This window comes from Homarus americanus, unplaced genomic scaffold, assembly GCF_018991925.1.
Source record: "Homarus americanus isolate GMGI-L3 unplaced genomic scaffold, GMGI_Hamer_2.0 scaffold42643, whole genome shotgun sequence".
Lineage (NCBI taxonomy): Eukaryota > Metazoa > Arthropoda > Malacostraca > Decapoda > Nephropidae > Homarus > Homarus americanus.
Genome location: NW_024747582.1, coordinates 1,108,596 through 1,124,063, shown reverse-complemented (window position 1 = coordinate 1,124,063; position 15,468 = coordinate 1,108,596). Strand labels below are relative to the sequence as shown.

At 39.8% G+C, this 15,468-nt stretch overlaps 1 protein-coding gene across 3 annotated transcripts; it reads right to left on the bottom strand.

The window, feature by feature from the left end:
- Nucleotides 1-49: 49 nt before the first annotated feature.
- LOC121879706 (actin-histidine N-methyltransferase-like) lies at nt 50-14,204 on the bottom strand. Of its 3 annotated transcripts, none has more exons than XM_042386451.1 (12): nt 13,670-14,204; nt 8,058-8,198; nt 7,759-7,863; nt 6,918-6,994; nt 6,363-6,504; nt 5,388-5,579; nt 4,814-4,937; nt 3,444-3,555; nt 3,056-3,197; nt 2,544-2,729; nt 2,109-2,260; nt 50-1,753 (listed from the first exon to the last, which is right to left on the bottom strand). In XM_042386451.1, the coding sequence occupies exons 2-12, from the start codon at nt 8,167-8,169 to the stop codon at nt 1,631-1,633; spliced, it is 1,467 nt and encodes a 488-aa protein (XP_042242385.1). In that variant the 5' UTR covers nt 8,170-8,198; nt 13,670-14,204; the 3' UTR covers nt 50-1,630. The 3 variants fall into 3 exon arrangements, with proteins under 3 accessions (XP_042242385.1, XP_042242384.1, XP_042242386.1); XM_042386450.1 differs by lacking the exon at nt 13,670-14,204 and adding an exon at nt 9,552-9,687; XM_042386452.1 differs by lacking the exons at nt 50-1,753; nt 13,670-14,204 and adding exons at nt 1,828-1,984; nt 9,552-9,687.
- Between the last annotated feature and the right edge of the window lie 1,264 nt (nt 14,205-15,468).

Here is a 15,468-nt window from a genome sequence, read left to right as displayed (position 1 = left end):
TCCCTCAGGCTCTGGTTACTGCCCTCTGCTGACCAATAAAACTCTCTCATTTGGGGAGGGATTAACTGTATATTTCCATCAGATCAGATATAAACAGGCACTGCACAGCTCACTCAATGACTGTTTATGTAAAATATAAAATTCACAGTAAAATTAGAATAAACACATTAAATAAAATACATTATAATTTAGTTTATGAACCAAACAATATTGTGTTATGATTAATTCACTTCCTAAATTTTCTATGACTAATTGATAACGATGTTTCCCGACGTTCGTTTAATTAATCTATCTACACGGTTATCATTACACCGTTAATACTGGTTTATATAATAACACTACATGTACTAATAATAACAGCAATACAGTTATAATAAAGAACCAGTAAATATCTTATTCCCAAGATATAACCATTACAGTACTAGAGAGACTGTCAATAATAGAGTACAGTCTTGAGCCAGAACTAGTAGTGCAGCCTGACCCTCACAACAATAAACTACACACACTCACGATGTATTACAAAATTATTCCCGGAAATATCTACAGCACTTATCTCCGAGGTTCAATCTCTGGTCTATAAAGTTACCGTCACTCGCATCACATTATTAAAAAATATTAACGGCGGAACATCTATTTAGCGGACTATGGGGAATGTTGTCCGCTACATCAAGGGTCCGACGGATCTGGTCTGTACTGTGTGCCTTCAACCCTTTCTAGTTACTTTCTGTACTTGATATGATCACTTTTCTATATCATGTCATTTTCTTCATGCACAACACACAAGAGATGAGCCAAGAGTAATATGTAGAGATGTTATTTACTACCAGAGGAGAGTTGTGCCAAAGGACTTCTGGAACACCTCTTACACTCTTGAGTTTAAAACTGGACGGCCATTATGTACTGTCAATGACTTTTCTCTATAATGAAGTCTTAATATACTGTACTTACTAAAAAGTTGCCAAGTGCACAATTTATCCAACATTATCAAAACTATTCTGGTTCTTATCTAGTTAATGTATAAACTATTATGCCAAGTATTATTAAAATTGTTCAGTCCATTTTTGGGGATATTTGGATCACACACAAATAACGCTGACACACACACATGAAAAACATTAAAATCCACGATTTCTTTGTTGTTGTTGTTGTTCTCAAACCACCGGGGCTATTTGCACTATTTAACACGTCACCTCCCAACCCTATACCGCACTATAGGCACGTCGTAAACACATCAACAAAATACTATTACTCAAAATGATCTTTTCCGAGAAACACTACACACACTTGTTCCTCATCACTTTATACACAAAACCTCACTGTACTGTACATCCTTTTGCTGTATTAAAGAGAATCTGTCTCATACCCAAACTTTTCACCAAGTCTTCGAGTGCTGTAATGCCGTACTAATACAGTAAACACTATATTTTTCTGATCATTTAAAGCTCTCACTTATCACTGGAAACCTTTCTTTATATTTGTGCAGAGTAAAAATTAAGTCAATTTTAGAGGTTATTCAGGAGTCCATAACAGTAGAATATAATAAATAAATGGTTTGGTTGATCATTCACAAGAGAAAGACACACCATTTATTAATGCAGTTCTTCACCTCCTTTATGTGAGAGAAAAACCCTCACTTGGAGATGTGTGACGTGAGATACAACGCTGCATCCCTCAAGATGATCTTTTCACAGATCACCTGAGAACGGATCAATGAGTCCACACCAGATAAAGTTGGCAGGGCTGCTTCGTCCTCCTGGTGACACGGATCATTTACAATAATACACATATATACAGTATGTATGTATGGATGCATGTATGTATATACAGTATGTATATCTTATCCTTATCTATATTTGGGACCGTTCAAAAAAATACACATACAGTATACTGTACAGCAAACCCTCGAAAGTCAGGACAATTTGGGGGGAAGGGGTCCAGACTTGCCGATTGTGTGTATATGCATGAGGCAGGTGATCTGGTAACACTGTAAATGGAAGAGTTGACAGATATCCTTTAATTCACTAGTTATTTAAGATTTATGATCAGAGATTGAATAAGAGGAGGAAGGAAGCATAAATGTACAGTACTGCACAGTACATTAAACGTACCTCCAGTGTGGTGGGATAAGACCTGATGAGAAGAGCGACTCTGATGTTAAGGAAACTCCATGTCTTATCTTGTACTGTTGTGCCCACATCACAGTCTTCATGCAGGAGTCCTTTGGCCTTCTCTCCATCATCCTTCCACTTGTCTAAGGAAGCTACGAAAAAGAGGAAGCAACATGAATACTGTACACGCTCACATGAAAAATAATTATGAATAACTTCATCAACTAAACCAAGATCAAAAGATGCATAAAAGGGTTCCCTGATATTATTAATGTATAGTACAGTAACTAGTGAGGGCCAATAGGCAACTAGTGAGGGCCAATAGGCAACTAGTGGGTGGCCAATAGTAACTAGTGGGTGGCCAATAGGCAACTAGAGGGCAGCCAATAGGTAAATAAGGTAAAACAAAAATGATAGATAATACACTTGTCTTGCCTTTATCCATACAGAAGACTCTGATGAACGCCAGTAGGCCCGGGGACACTGGATGCTGGCCAGGTATGAGCATAAAGGAGCCAGCAGATGGTAAGCCTAAGGAAGAGAGGAGGGCCACCTTCTCATCGTGTAGAGGGTCGTCCTTACTCACACCTAACTTGATGGCTAGACTATCATTCTTATTATCTGTGTGAGTGAGAGATGTATTAATTTCCTCTCAATTATTCATATTTCAACCTATATTTAAACTATTTCTCTATCACAATATTTCTATACAGTCTCTTATTTTCATTAACTGTATGTGGTAGAATGATTTAATTCCACATTAAGAATCATCATACTTATTAATGTCTAGTTAAAGAAGCTTATCATTCTTATCATTTCACTGTGACTCACCACTACCATGACGCCTCTCTACACCATCCACGATCATCCTTTGAGCAAAACTTCACAATAACTCACCATATAAAAACAGCAAAAAATGTTGATCAGAAAATCAATAATTTCTTTACCTCTATAAACAAAGCCATTATGAAGGAAGAGCTCAGTGTTGGGCCGTTGACTGTAGTGTATAGAGAACTGCTCCCCGGCCTTAAAGTCTCGCTGGGCCAGACACACACTGCAGTTCTCCTCGTTGTCGTAGTCTGTTGAGTACTGAGACATACCTAACAACGTCAGTGGTCTTCCCAATTATAACACTCAGTTATACATAAAACTACCTTAGTAATAGTATTTAGTTAAAAGTAGCTATATTAAAGTACATTTGCCTTAGTGCTTAGTTACAAATGGTCATATAAAAGTACATTAGCCAGTGGTCATAACTCAAGTCCTCGCCTGCTTCAACACGGGTACAAAATAAAAGAGTCTTATTTAAAAACTGAAAAAAGATACTGTACTTACAATGCCTTGCTCATGGTTGGTCATATCCCAGGCAGGGATGAGAGCCATCTGGCCACTGGATTCTTTAACTGGGACTCTGTTCTGCCGAGTCATAACTGTTGACACGGCCCATCTGTAGAGAGGCGAGAGTAGAGACCATCACACATTAATATAAACAGAAACTAAAGTTATAATTATGCTGTGTCAACCTTCCCCAAAACTTACACTCTATAGAATGATGTTCATTTCTTGTAGCGTTTTCATGAAAACTATTTGAGGGAAAACCTAAAAAATTAAGGAAATGGTAAGACAGTGCAAGAGAAGTGTTGAATGAAACGGCTAACAGCTGATACAACAACCAGAAGCTGGCCACACACTCACACATATCTTCAACTTGCAAACAAATTACATAAAGATAATACATAACCTCCATATTAATTACAACAATAGGTTCAGTATAAAAAAAAAGAGTTAATCTGGAATTTCAAGACAAACGTTGGCTACATTGAGGAACACAATAGTACTTTGACAACTATTTTGTCACTTAAAACTTTTCCCACAATAACACAAGTGTGGTCAAACACACACACACACACACAGAATCTCCCTTCACTGTCATTCATTAGTCCTCAGTGATGTAGCAGAAGTGATCTACCACACTAAAATATTCCTCTTCTATGACAAGTCCTCAAGTACCCATCTAGTTACCCTCCGTTGCATCACACTACCATCCCCCAAAATCACTTAATGTCCTGCTCTCCAGTCACTCACACACATCAATGCCTCCTGTAAGTCCTTCATCTCCTATTTCTGATGCACCTTACTCCTCCTTCTGTCATATAACACAACATAATTTTAATAAAACAGAAGACAGACAATGAACCACTTAATCTTTCTCTTTGCAACTGTGTCTTTGTAAACCTGGAGGTGTCATGTAGGATACAGTCTGATGAACAGTTGTGTCTTGAGTACAGTACAGTGGAGGCATATCATATGAGACTGTTCACAAGAATGAATCTGACAGCTTAATTCAGTAACCACAGTGAAATGATAAGAAGTATCGAACAGTATCATAAATCAAATTGGAAGTTCCAGATTCAATTTATAAACTAAATATACAAATTAAAGATATGAGCTGGAATACATATATGGATACTTCCACATGTTATCAATGAAATGCTGTCCTGTCACTCTCTACACATATCTCTCCCTTATCGTCTCCTTTCAGCTTCAAGGCTCCTGTACCTTATGAGTCACCCCACTTAAGAATAAGAGAAGATTAAAAATAATGGATGGACATTGTGTTTAATTACTCAGCAAATATCTCTCTATAAACAGCAGCAAAGTCCCCAAGTGTCTCTCAACAAACGTGGAGGGCATGAGACACTCACCTGTAAGCCTTAAAGGTGAAGTAGTCTCTTATGGGCCAACTTTTAGCCTCTGGTGATGACTGCAGGATTCGATAAAAGTAGGAATATTGTCGTGCAATATTTCTGAATTGCTTCACGGCCTCCTCTGTAAAGTGAGTTATTAAAATTAACATCTAATAAAGGATGAGAGAATGATGAAGTGTTGGGAAATAACAACAGCAGCTTGAAAGAATGAATGACAGGAAACAAGCATGTGTATGTCTTGTTTGAAGCCAACCCACCAACCCAGAAGGAAGAAAGGGTTTGTGAGAGTTAAGAACTTAAATATTGACTACACCAGGCTCATCTTAACTTCAAAATTTCAATACACAGTTCAAGCAAATGGTCACAAGTTTAATTCTTGACCACAGTTGGGGAGTGGGTAACAATCCCTTTAACAATTTACTGCTGTAAGACAAGAGTTAGAGAGAATGGATAACACAAACTGAGAGGATGGTTTGTGTTGCTCATGATTCTCTGGCTAACTGATGCCATATAGAAAAAGGCTTACAGGTGGTGGTAAAAACAACACTGATAATTATGTTGTTAAAGTTACCTAACACTGGTGATCCCTTGAGTGACTGAAGCTGTTGTGGGGTGAAGTACAAGGTGGTGGAGTAAGTCGAGGGCAGGATGCGCAGGTATGGTTGCCACGACGACTGCGGGTTTACAAACTCCCCAAGAACGTGTAAGGCCAAGGCCACGTTACCCATGTGTTGTAAGATGGGGTCACGTTCTATTAGTGGACCTGCGACAAGTACGGTACAGTAATGACCAAGTCAATATTCAGCACAGTACAAAACATCAGAATTTGTATCAATCTTACTCTAAAACTCACATTCTTTGGTATTATTATAGTTTCGGTCAACTGGGGAAGCTTGGGAATTTAGGTTAAGTTAGACAGAGTTCCTGGATTCTGTGGCTAGGTTAGGTTCAATCAAAATCATTCAAAACACGTCAAAAACCACTGGAAAAACACAGGGATGACCGAAACTATAATTCACAATATAAAAATAATAGAATTCTTATCTAATATATTCAAAACATTACATGAATGATATAATTTATTCGTCTACAAATTCTTTCTAATAAAAAAGGTGCACTACATCTGTATCACTAACAACTATTTATCCTCATTCAGTTTTAAATGACAAAAACATCATTTAACACAAGTACCAAGTGATGCAGTTAATCCAACAAAAATAAGGTCTCTCAATATCATCTCATTAATCAAAGGAAATTAATATTAAATCAATTAATTTTCACATCTCAATAATTTGCTCCATCATGACTAACTTTCATCCAGCAGGAAACAATAAATACATGTACAACTAAGGAGCATAACTTACATCTAAGGAGCATAACTTACATCTAAGGAGCATAACATGGGAACCTTCAGAGCTAATCCGTAAAAGTGAACCTCAACTGTGTGAGCCTATGAGTCAGTATTGTAAAACTGTCAACAGAAAACAAAGGTCAACATAAAGACAACAGCCAGTAGAGTGGTACACAGGTCAGGTACAGTACGCACCCAGGTACGACTTTCTGGCAGTCTCCTCCGTCAACATGGCCTCGTAGGGGACGGTTATTATCTTCTGCCCTTGACTCAGATCTTCAGTTGCTCGGAGACCAAATCCCTCGTGGCCAAATTCGGCGATTTCAATTCCATTGACCTGAAATGATGAACTATATTTAACAAACTGCTGTACTCCACATAATTATACCCATTTCTTAAAACCCTCAAGTATCCCCCTTACAAATAATACGTACTCTACTTAAAATAGTTCACTTAAATAATTTCAACTGCACATTTGAACACACAGACCGTCTGGAGTGATGCTTGATTTTTCGTACATTTTTTTAAATATTTCTGGTGTGTAGAATTGTTGTTGTATATTGATGTATTTTCATTAATTATCTATCTCTTAAACTATTTCTTTCTTTCATGTCTCTATATTTCCTTCTTTCATCTCACTTATACTATTGTCAACTTTCACCCCTATTCCATACAACATTTATAAAACTAACACTGTACAGTACTGGTAAGTTAACAAGACAGCTGAACAATAATATACTCAACACAAACCATTATTTTTCTCTCCTTCAGCCAGGACATAAAGGGTGCCACTTGATCTGTCCGAGTATACGTCGGGAGCTGGATATCTGCACAAGACAATAAGAAATGAGGCAAAGATGGATGTCGTTTTTCTGTGTTTCTGGTTAATAACAAAAAGATACTTGGCATAATATTTATATTTAAGGGATTATCAAGACTCTACAGTGAATCCTCCATATAACCAACTTGTTTCTCCATTAGATGAGAGTTTCACATCTAACCAACTCTCGATTAATGGACTCTCATCTCCATACCGTAGTCTGCTAAATAGAGGTTCCACTGTACTATATAATACTGAATTTCTTATAACCTACAGTTATCATTTTAACTACTCAAATAAGACCGCACAAAATATATATAAAAACAAATGGAAAAGAATTGAAATAAATAACAAATGTGATCTGAGCTGAACATCATCAAAGACAGAAACCACTTATAAAAACAACACATTAACACTAAACAGCAGATGAAACCAACAACAATAACCTAATCAAATTAAATTATGCTTGTGTGGTTTGGTTATTTGTGTTAATACACTGAGCACTTTTTAATAGATGTTTTTTGCTATGGACTGAGACCCTTAAGAGCTCACTTATTAAATGTGTGATACAGTTCTTTCCAAAATACAGGTACAGTAGTTCTCACTTAACGAGACTTTCCACAACATGAAATTCACACAGCACAATACTTTTTAGGAATGTAAGTACACTAAACCCTCAATAAGTGGCAACATGTGGGGCTCTAACCATTGCCATTTTTCAAGGGTTTACTGTATACTGTACCTACCTGACATGTCTTGTTCCACACATACCTTTCTCTAAGTCTTGGATCTTCTCAATTAACTCGTATATTTCCAGGTATTCAGCCCATTCCTGTGCTGCACTCGGGGCAACGGCTGGAGGCACTTTTGTACAACCTATTACAGTATAAATCATTAGTGTGTAGCCATATCCATTACCCACACCAGTAATACAGTTTACAATGATAACTGGTGCAATGCAGCATCACATTACCTGTATACAGTACACCATATATAAAGGCATGAAGTATATTTAGGTTCTATAAAAGTTTATTTGTACTGTACTATAGTCAACTCTGTGAAAAACTTACGTTTGAAAACATCATCAACGATGGCGGTCAGCTGCCCTCTGATCTGGGGCAGCAGCTTCACCGGTCCTGCATTTCTATTGGTCGCCTTCTTAGCATTGCGTTTTTTTCCCATTGTGTTGAAAATGCCTCACTGGTTTGTTCCTACAAAATCAGACATAGTTCAGTGATGGTAAGTTTCAAATCAACAGTCTGTGCCAGTACAGTACAGTTATTGCGAGGGAAGACAGTCATAGCATAAATCTATACAGTATGGCACGGATTACTGTACTGTAATGATTCTTTACCAACTTACAGTATTCTATATTTATGCATTTTAGTTTATTTCACCTATTAATGTTCATTAAAGTATTGTACAGTATACAGTATAGTTATAGTTTATTTTATTACTTTAACCCTCACAACAGCAGTAGAGTATTGTGACACACATCACCTCCCCAGTGGATGGACCGCTCTCGTCAAGTACATGTATACACTTTCCTCGTCGTCTCTGTGCTCTCTTCGTTAGATGAGAAAATATTTATCTTCTAAGGAAAAATTTTCTCAAATTTCTGGTTAGTGTGACATTTTCTTTAACAATTACTAACTGAAATACTGCGCTGCTTTAGGAGTATTAGACGGGCTTAGCGGCGCCTTTATTACCTCATATAGGATACTTCACCTTGGAAAATTAATACAACGACAATATAAGTCCAACACCACTCGTTGGCCCACGATACCTTAACTATGAGATGAAAGCAATATGACGTCTGATGGCAGGTGGACGAGCCGTATCTCTTACTGGAACGCGTAACAAATCATAAAATATATATCACGCAAAATGTATTGCTCGTGCACTTTTTGTCGCTGTTATGAGGTAAGATGTCATTTGTGTTGTAAAGTGAAATTTAATATTATACAGCAGGAAGAGGTGTGCAGCTCATCTAGACTATTACTGTACCTTATATTGCTATGGCCATTTAAAAAACCTACAAAAGGTATAACAAACTTTACCTTATCCTCTTCGCCATTTGGGCTTAACCTAACCATTAATAACACAGGCTGTCATATAAATATCCACTATGAAAAACGTTTGAAATTTTTCTGGACTTCAACCTAAAGTTGTGACCCCTTGTGAGGCGGACATCTTCCAGCTCCAGGTATGAACACTAGAGTCTAGACTGAGTAATGTCCTCTGAGGTGCTGTTGTAAACTTCAAATAAGTCACGCCTCGTCTGTAGTATAAGCTAGGCAGAGTTGCGGGCGTTCTAGGTGCAGTAGTGGTCCTTCTTTGGAAGTTTTCAACAAACTATATCATTAAACGTACATAAGTTATAACAAAACTAATTAAATAACGCAACATATGTTTATTTCCTTAATTAATGTACGCGTGATATAGAGGACTACCCTAGAGTAGGTCACCTCTCACACCACTACTCAAACCCCTTCTTTCTCACTCTCTCATGTCTATTACACATTCATATCCTCATTTACCTTCAGCGTGTGTACTGTACTTACTTATATATTAGTATAAGTGTGGGCGGTGTAGTAGTGTCAAAGGTGCAGTAAGCTTCATCACCCGCGGCTATTTTTGGTTACCAGCTGATCACAGCATCATCCGAGCCTCGCCTTGCGTATCTTTATTTATTAAACCAAACTATAGGATTTAATTTGACTTGGTTAAGATTCGTTTTAGTTACAACACGGAACTATATATTTTTATTTATGTAGGGAAAAAGAGCAAAAAGAAAATGAAAATACTTTATTACGTTTCCGTTGCAAATTCATATTTTTCAAGTGCAGTATTTTGTACTTTTCGATATCACACAGGAAGTCAGGAAATGAAGGTTAGATTCCTTTGAAACAACACAAAATATAATAGGACAACCTATTTTTTCGTAGTTTCCGATTTTTGTTTACCTAAGCACGGACTCTTGAATGTACAGTCAGACACAAAAGTCCTGCCGCCTCCACTCCTGAACCATCATCCCCGAGATTCAGACTCGTGAACCCAAAGCATTAGATACTGATGTATTCTGTCCACATATGCAATGAATTCACGAGTCTGAATCTCGGGGTTCGTGGTTCAGGAGGAGAGGCAGCAGGACTTTTGTGGGTAACTGTACTTTCCCCTTAAACATGTGACAGGGCAGTGCTAGTCAAGTGTGGACATAAGGAGCTAACATTTGGTAGTTACTGTTACAACATTCTCTGGCAGTTTAACACAACAATTCACAGCTCATAATACCTAACAAGTTAGATTTTATTTAGATTGCCAACGAGGAGGCTAGTTTATTGGGCACCCCCTTACATCCTTGTGCAAGGTGAAGCGCAGAAGCGTTTACAGTGCCCATCGGAGAAGCATGCGGAGTTCATGCTTGCCTTTATGACTCATGCATTAAGGGCGTAAAAGCCTGAAGGGTCATGGGTTTTGTCAGCAAGTTACTCATAAAGTGACAGAATGACGAGTGTGTGGGGGGAAAATTCCCGGTACAATTTATCTGTTTATGGCAAAGTGTGGCAGGTCCCTAGTGCCAGGCCTGTCACTAGGAGGAGGGATAACCGGTCAGGGAGGGAAGAGGTGTTGGTAACGGCTGGGGACCTGCAGGAGGAGGTCATAGTCTACCTGTACCCCACCGGCACACGCCTTAACAAGTTATCCCTGACATATTCACAGCTTTAATAATTAAGGATGTGACCTCCAGTGGGGCGACCATCAACTGACTCCAGATATATACATGACTGAGCAATATTCTGTGAGGTTCTTATAAATCTGTATTAACCCTTTATCCTTCTATTGTATAAACTAGGCTACTGAAATCGTTCTAATCTCTCTTGTAAGTGAGGTCGACTGACACTGGACGGGCTCAATCAAAGAGAACTTGAAGGATGATCTTATCAAATAAACAGTCTATCCATCAATTCATGTATACCTCCTATCTATTTACCGATCAGTGTGTGTGTGTGTGTGTGTGTCTTACAGGTTTCCCGTCCGGTCATGCATCCGTCCGGAGTTGTAACATAACTTATGAATACTGTACGGGTCTTGGTGTTGACTCCGAATACTGTAAGAGTTGTATACAATACCGGTGGTCCCCAATTAGTTGTAGTCATTACCCCAAAACAAGACTGACAACAATAGTCATTACTTTGACACAACATCTGTCTTGTTCAGTACGTGAAGCAGACGCGGTTCTATCATGGGAGAGTGAGGCAAGAGGTGCCACAACTCTGCCGTGTCTGAAACATGGAGTGGTTGTGCATGGAATCAAGAAGCAGGAAAAATATGGCTATATCTCATGGGCTGTCGTTACCCCCGAAGCATATCAAATTACCCTTGGGGATAATTGACCCCTAATTGGGAACCACTGCCCGGGTGGTGAGAGGACCAGAACACCACTGAACACAGACATCATCTCTCGCAACACTAAACATTCACCTCGCTGCCTATAATATCAACACGGGTACATTAACTGCATCATGGGAAACGAACAGGTGAGGGAGGGGAACTGATGACGTCATGAGAACTAGGAGGGGGGACTAATCACAACTTGGCGTACTAACACCCAAGATTGCCTCACCCAGTCTCCCGTTGTTTCAGTTCCCAACGACTATATAAATATTAAATTTTGCCTTTTGATAAGCCAAAACAAAGTAATAGAAATGAAACACACAATACACAAATCCTATTCAATATAGTAAAAACCTGGATACTCCTGCGTTGGTGTGTGTGTGTGTGTGTGTGTGTGTGTGTATGGTGATAATTTTGTATCTTTATATCAGTGGAATTGTAAACCAAGACGCGTTAATGTTACGACGCAGTAGTGTGTGTATGTGTCCACTAACCTTCACCACTTGTTCTCACCCAGAATCAGGCCAGATGTATACGTGCACACTTACCTTCAACCAATGTACACACACACACACACACACACACATATATACTGTATATATATATATATATATATATATATATATATATATATATATATATATATATATATCCCTTGACAAAATTATCCAGAACAATGGAGGGATCCTACACAGGCCAATGGCCTCCTTCCCTCGGAGTGGCCGCCTCTAGTGGCTGGTCATTAGGTAAGATAAATTATTATTTATATTAGAGGGTCTACCTCTACATCCAGTTCACGTTAGGGTTATTTCCACTTGCGGCCAAACTAGTTCAACAGCTGCCACACGAGTTAGTTTATAAGGATACCATTACCTTAATATATCGGATTACTTATCCACAATGCCGTAGGGCCGAGATTACCTTACCCGCCGGTGAATCATCCCACATATGAGACCACTCAACTTAACACTTTCTTCACTACACAACCTTGAACTAACCCCCAACAACAAATCATTCCCACAAAAGACTCGTGTTCGGCCTTGTTTTGAGACTTTTTCTCCCTAACGCCAGCATGGCAATGAATCATATTTTATTAATAAAGAATTTGAATATATTAATGGTTTAAGAGTATATATGGATGTATTAAGGGAAAATGTTCGAGACAGCGAGGTTGGAAGGTTAGTTGTCAGCAGAATGTGGTTGGAGCCCTAGGGGGGGGGGGGGTATGACCGGATCAGACCAGTTGAGATCCGTCATTGGTCCTGTCAGTTTTATTCCTTATCTTGCTTCTTGTATTACTCCTGTCAGTTCTAACTACAGTACTGTCAGTTATATTGCCAAAACATGGAATACGCCCCCCCCCCATACACACACACGGACTACTAAACCTACACCAGTTGTCTGGGGGTCGACTCCCACCCTCACCCCTCAACATACCCCTTCACCCCCACGTACCCCCTTCACCACCCCCAAGCCAGACAGGTGAGGTACACAACAGAAGGAACGGACACAGCTGGCTGGGTCACCAACAATTGTGACTCCCTCGGCTCTGCCTGCCTCAATACTCTTCCTCCTGCCTCTTCGTCTTCCTCTTATTACGACTCTACTTCTTCCTCGTTCCTCCTCCTGCCGCCACTGAAGAGTCACCCTGACATTCAAAAGGTCGGACGGATTGGAGAATTTTTTAATGGAAGGAAGGACAGACGGACGGACAGACAGAAGGAAGGACGGACACGCAGGCACCAGGAAGCCGACTGTATACTTAACCACCACAAGCACTAGCTAACCTTGGCCCACCGCCTGCACTCCGGATATAATCATCTCCTATGTTCCCTCACTATCACAATATCCGGACTCCAGACACCGCTGCCTGTCGGAATTTTCGCTATAAAACATTGACCCCAAGAGCGCTGGCAGGTCTACCCGTTTAATTGAACATTTCTCGTGTTTTAAGATTTTTGGATAATATTGTTTTATCCTGACTAATATAATCGTGGTTTGGTTTTGTGTTTATAATAGACAAGAAGGGAAAGTTATTTACTTCCGACGCCTACGTGAGGACAGGTGCCAGTTTGTCTTTATTCAAGGACTGTTAATCTGTACAAATCATTATGTTAATTTTGTCTCCTAACTGGTGCCGAGATAATGTGTCTAATTAGGTTAGGTTAGGTAGGATTTGGGTTAGCTTAGGTTAGGTCGAGTTGGGTTACGTTAGTTAGTTTAGGTTTGGTTGGGTTAGGTTAGGTTAACAGCTGTACGGTATGAACAAGGTGGCGAAGCTAACCTGGAGTGGACGAGCAGATAAAGTACTTGTGTTATCTGTCCTCAGGTCAAGTTAACAGGTGATAATTAAACACGTGATCTCCTCAGTCTTATGCACGGGTGACTCAACCAACACCTGTACAGTACTACCAAGTAATTAATTTCACCTATAATAATAGGAGCTCCGCCAACTGTTTAAGGTGTGGAGTGATCGTCTCTCGGATGAGAGGGTCGAGGTGTAAATTTTCTTTCAGATTTTCCTTTAACTTTTCCGTTACCCGCCAACTTTTCGCTCACTGTCGTCCATGTGGGTAACATGGCCAGTTCAACGTAATTGTTTATGGATAATGTCTGTCACGATGCTCCTACAGTTTGGTATCAGCGAGATTACTGGCATTTGTCGTTTTGTCTTCTCGGCGGGTTCGGGGTAAGGGATGTAAAATACGTTGGTGAAACTTTGAAAGTTCTCTATGCCTTGGGGCTGTCTCCCGTAGGTGACCAGTCTTGGTGGCATACAGCAGAGCGGGGGCAGGGAGGACCATTGCTCGATATACACACAACTTGCTAGATAATTTCAGCTGAAGACACGGGTACACACTGGACACTCATCACAAACACGCACTGTACACTCATCTCACGCATACACAATCTCTCTCCCCCTAACCTAACCTCGTCCATAATCATAATCAACTTGTGGTTACATTATTAGTCACAGCTGGACACGTGAGACCGCGTCCTGTGTTACTTCATGACATGTTGTGTCGAGTGAGTCAGTCAGTTCACATAGCAACACACTAACTACAGTACATCCGACACCACCGCATCCTCTCTTACGTCCAAACACACACACCAGTCACTCATATACTGAAGATTAGGCACACGAGCTTATTTCACTTTATATTACGCACCCCAGCTTATCCCCCCCCCCATCCTCCCCACCACTGATCGGCTTGTTCGCCGCTTGGGCGATCGGTCACGTCTCTGTCACGCGCTGCTGCCAAGTACTGGGCATGCACCAGCTCACACTCGGTGCCGTCACAACACTTCCTGGTACTGTTCACCTTAAGATTGGTCACCTCTGCTGGTTCCTTGGGTCACAGTGTCAGGAAAAGCGCCTCAGGATGCACCCTTATGTGTACCTCGCAAAGTAATGAATAAACACAAAACCATAACACCTGTAGGACGCCAAGATACTGACAGCAGCTTCTTATCTTCTTGAGAAATAGACATCTGTTTTGGTGGCTACGGGATCTCCTAAATATTAGGCACCCCAGTTTATTTCACCAGATTAATAAGCACACTAAACGCTACCTGGGGTAGAGTAGGCTAGGTTAGTGTTAGGGTGTTTAATCATCAGTTGAAATAAGCAGGGATTCCTAATCTTAATGAGATCCTGTATACGTTGTATTTACACTATATCGTTATCTATATATCCTTCAGATTTAGGCATTCTACAACACAATGCTCAGTGTTGGCAAAATGACCATACTTGTTATCACGTAGCCTGGTCAATGTTGATGTTTCCTTACAGGCCGCAGCCAATGTACAAAATAAACCACCTTATCACGCACACTGGATTGGCTTCATTATCTAAGGTCTTTATGTGCGTAATTAGTTGAAGAATTACACTCGCCCATCAATAATTGAACATTATGAGATACAATCCTCCATTTAGGTCTGGCTGATGCGTGCTGAATTTGTTTTCAAGTTACGGTGCACTCAGTATAGCTACGGTAAGGCAGCCTCACGGTTGGTAACACTGACAGTTATATACAGTATATATTTCTGGCAACAGCTGTCCTTATTGTGCAAGTGTGTTCT

Bases quoted from the DNA above. Each gene is read 5' to 3' on its own strand.
- LOC121879706 (XM_042386451.1), bottom strand. From the start codon at position 8,169: ATGGGAAAAAAACGCAATGCTAAGAAGGCGACCAATAGAAATGCAGGA. The intron at 6,995-7,758 runs GTATGTGTGGAA...TGTCTTGTGCAG, and splicing joins GATCCAAGACTTAGAGAAAG to ATATCCAGCTCCCGACGTAT. The intron at 1,754-2,108 runs GTACGTTTAATG...CCGTGTCACCAG, and splicing joins CTTATCCCACCACACTGGAG to GAGGACGAAGCAGCCCTGCC.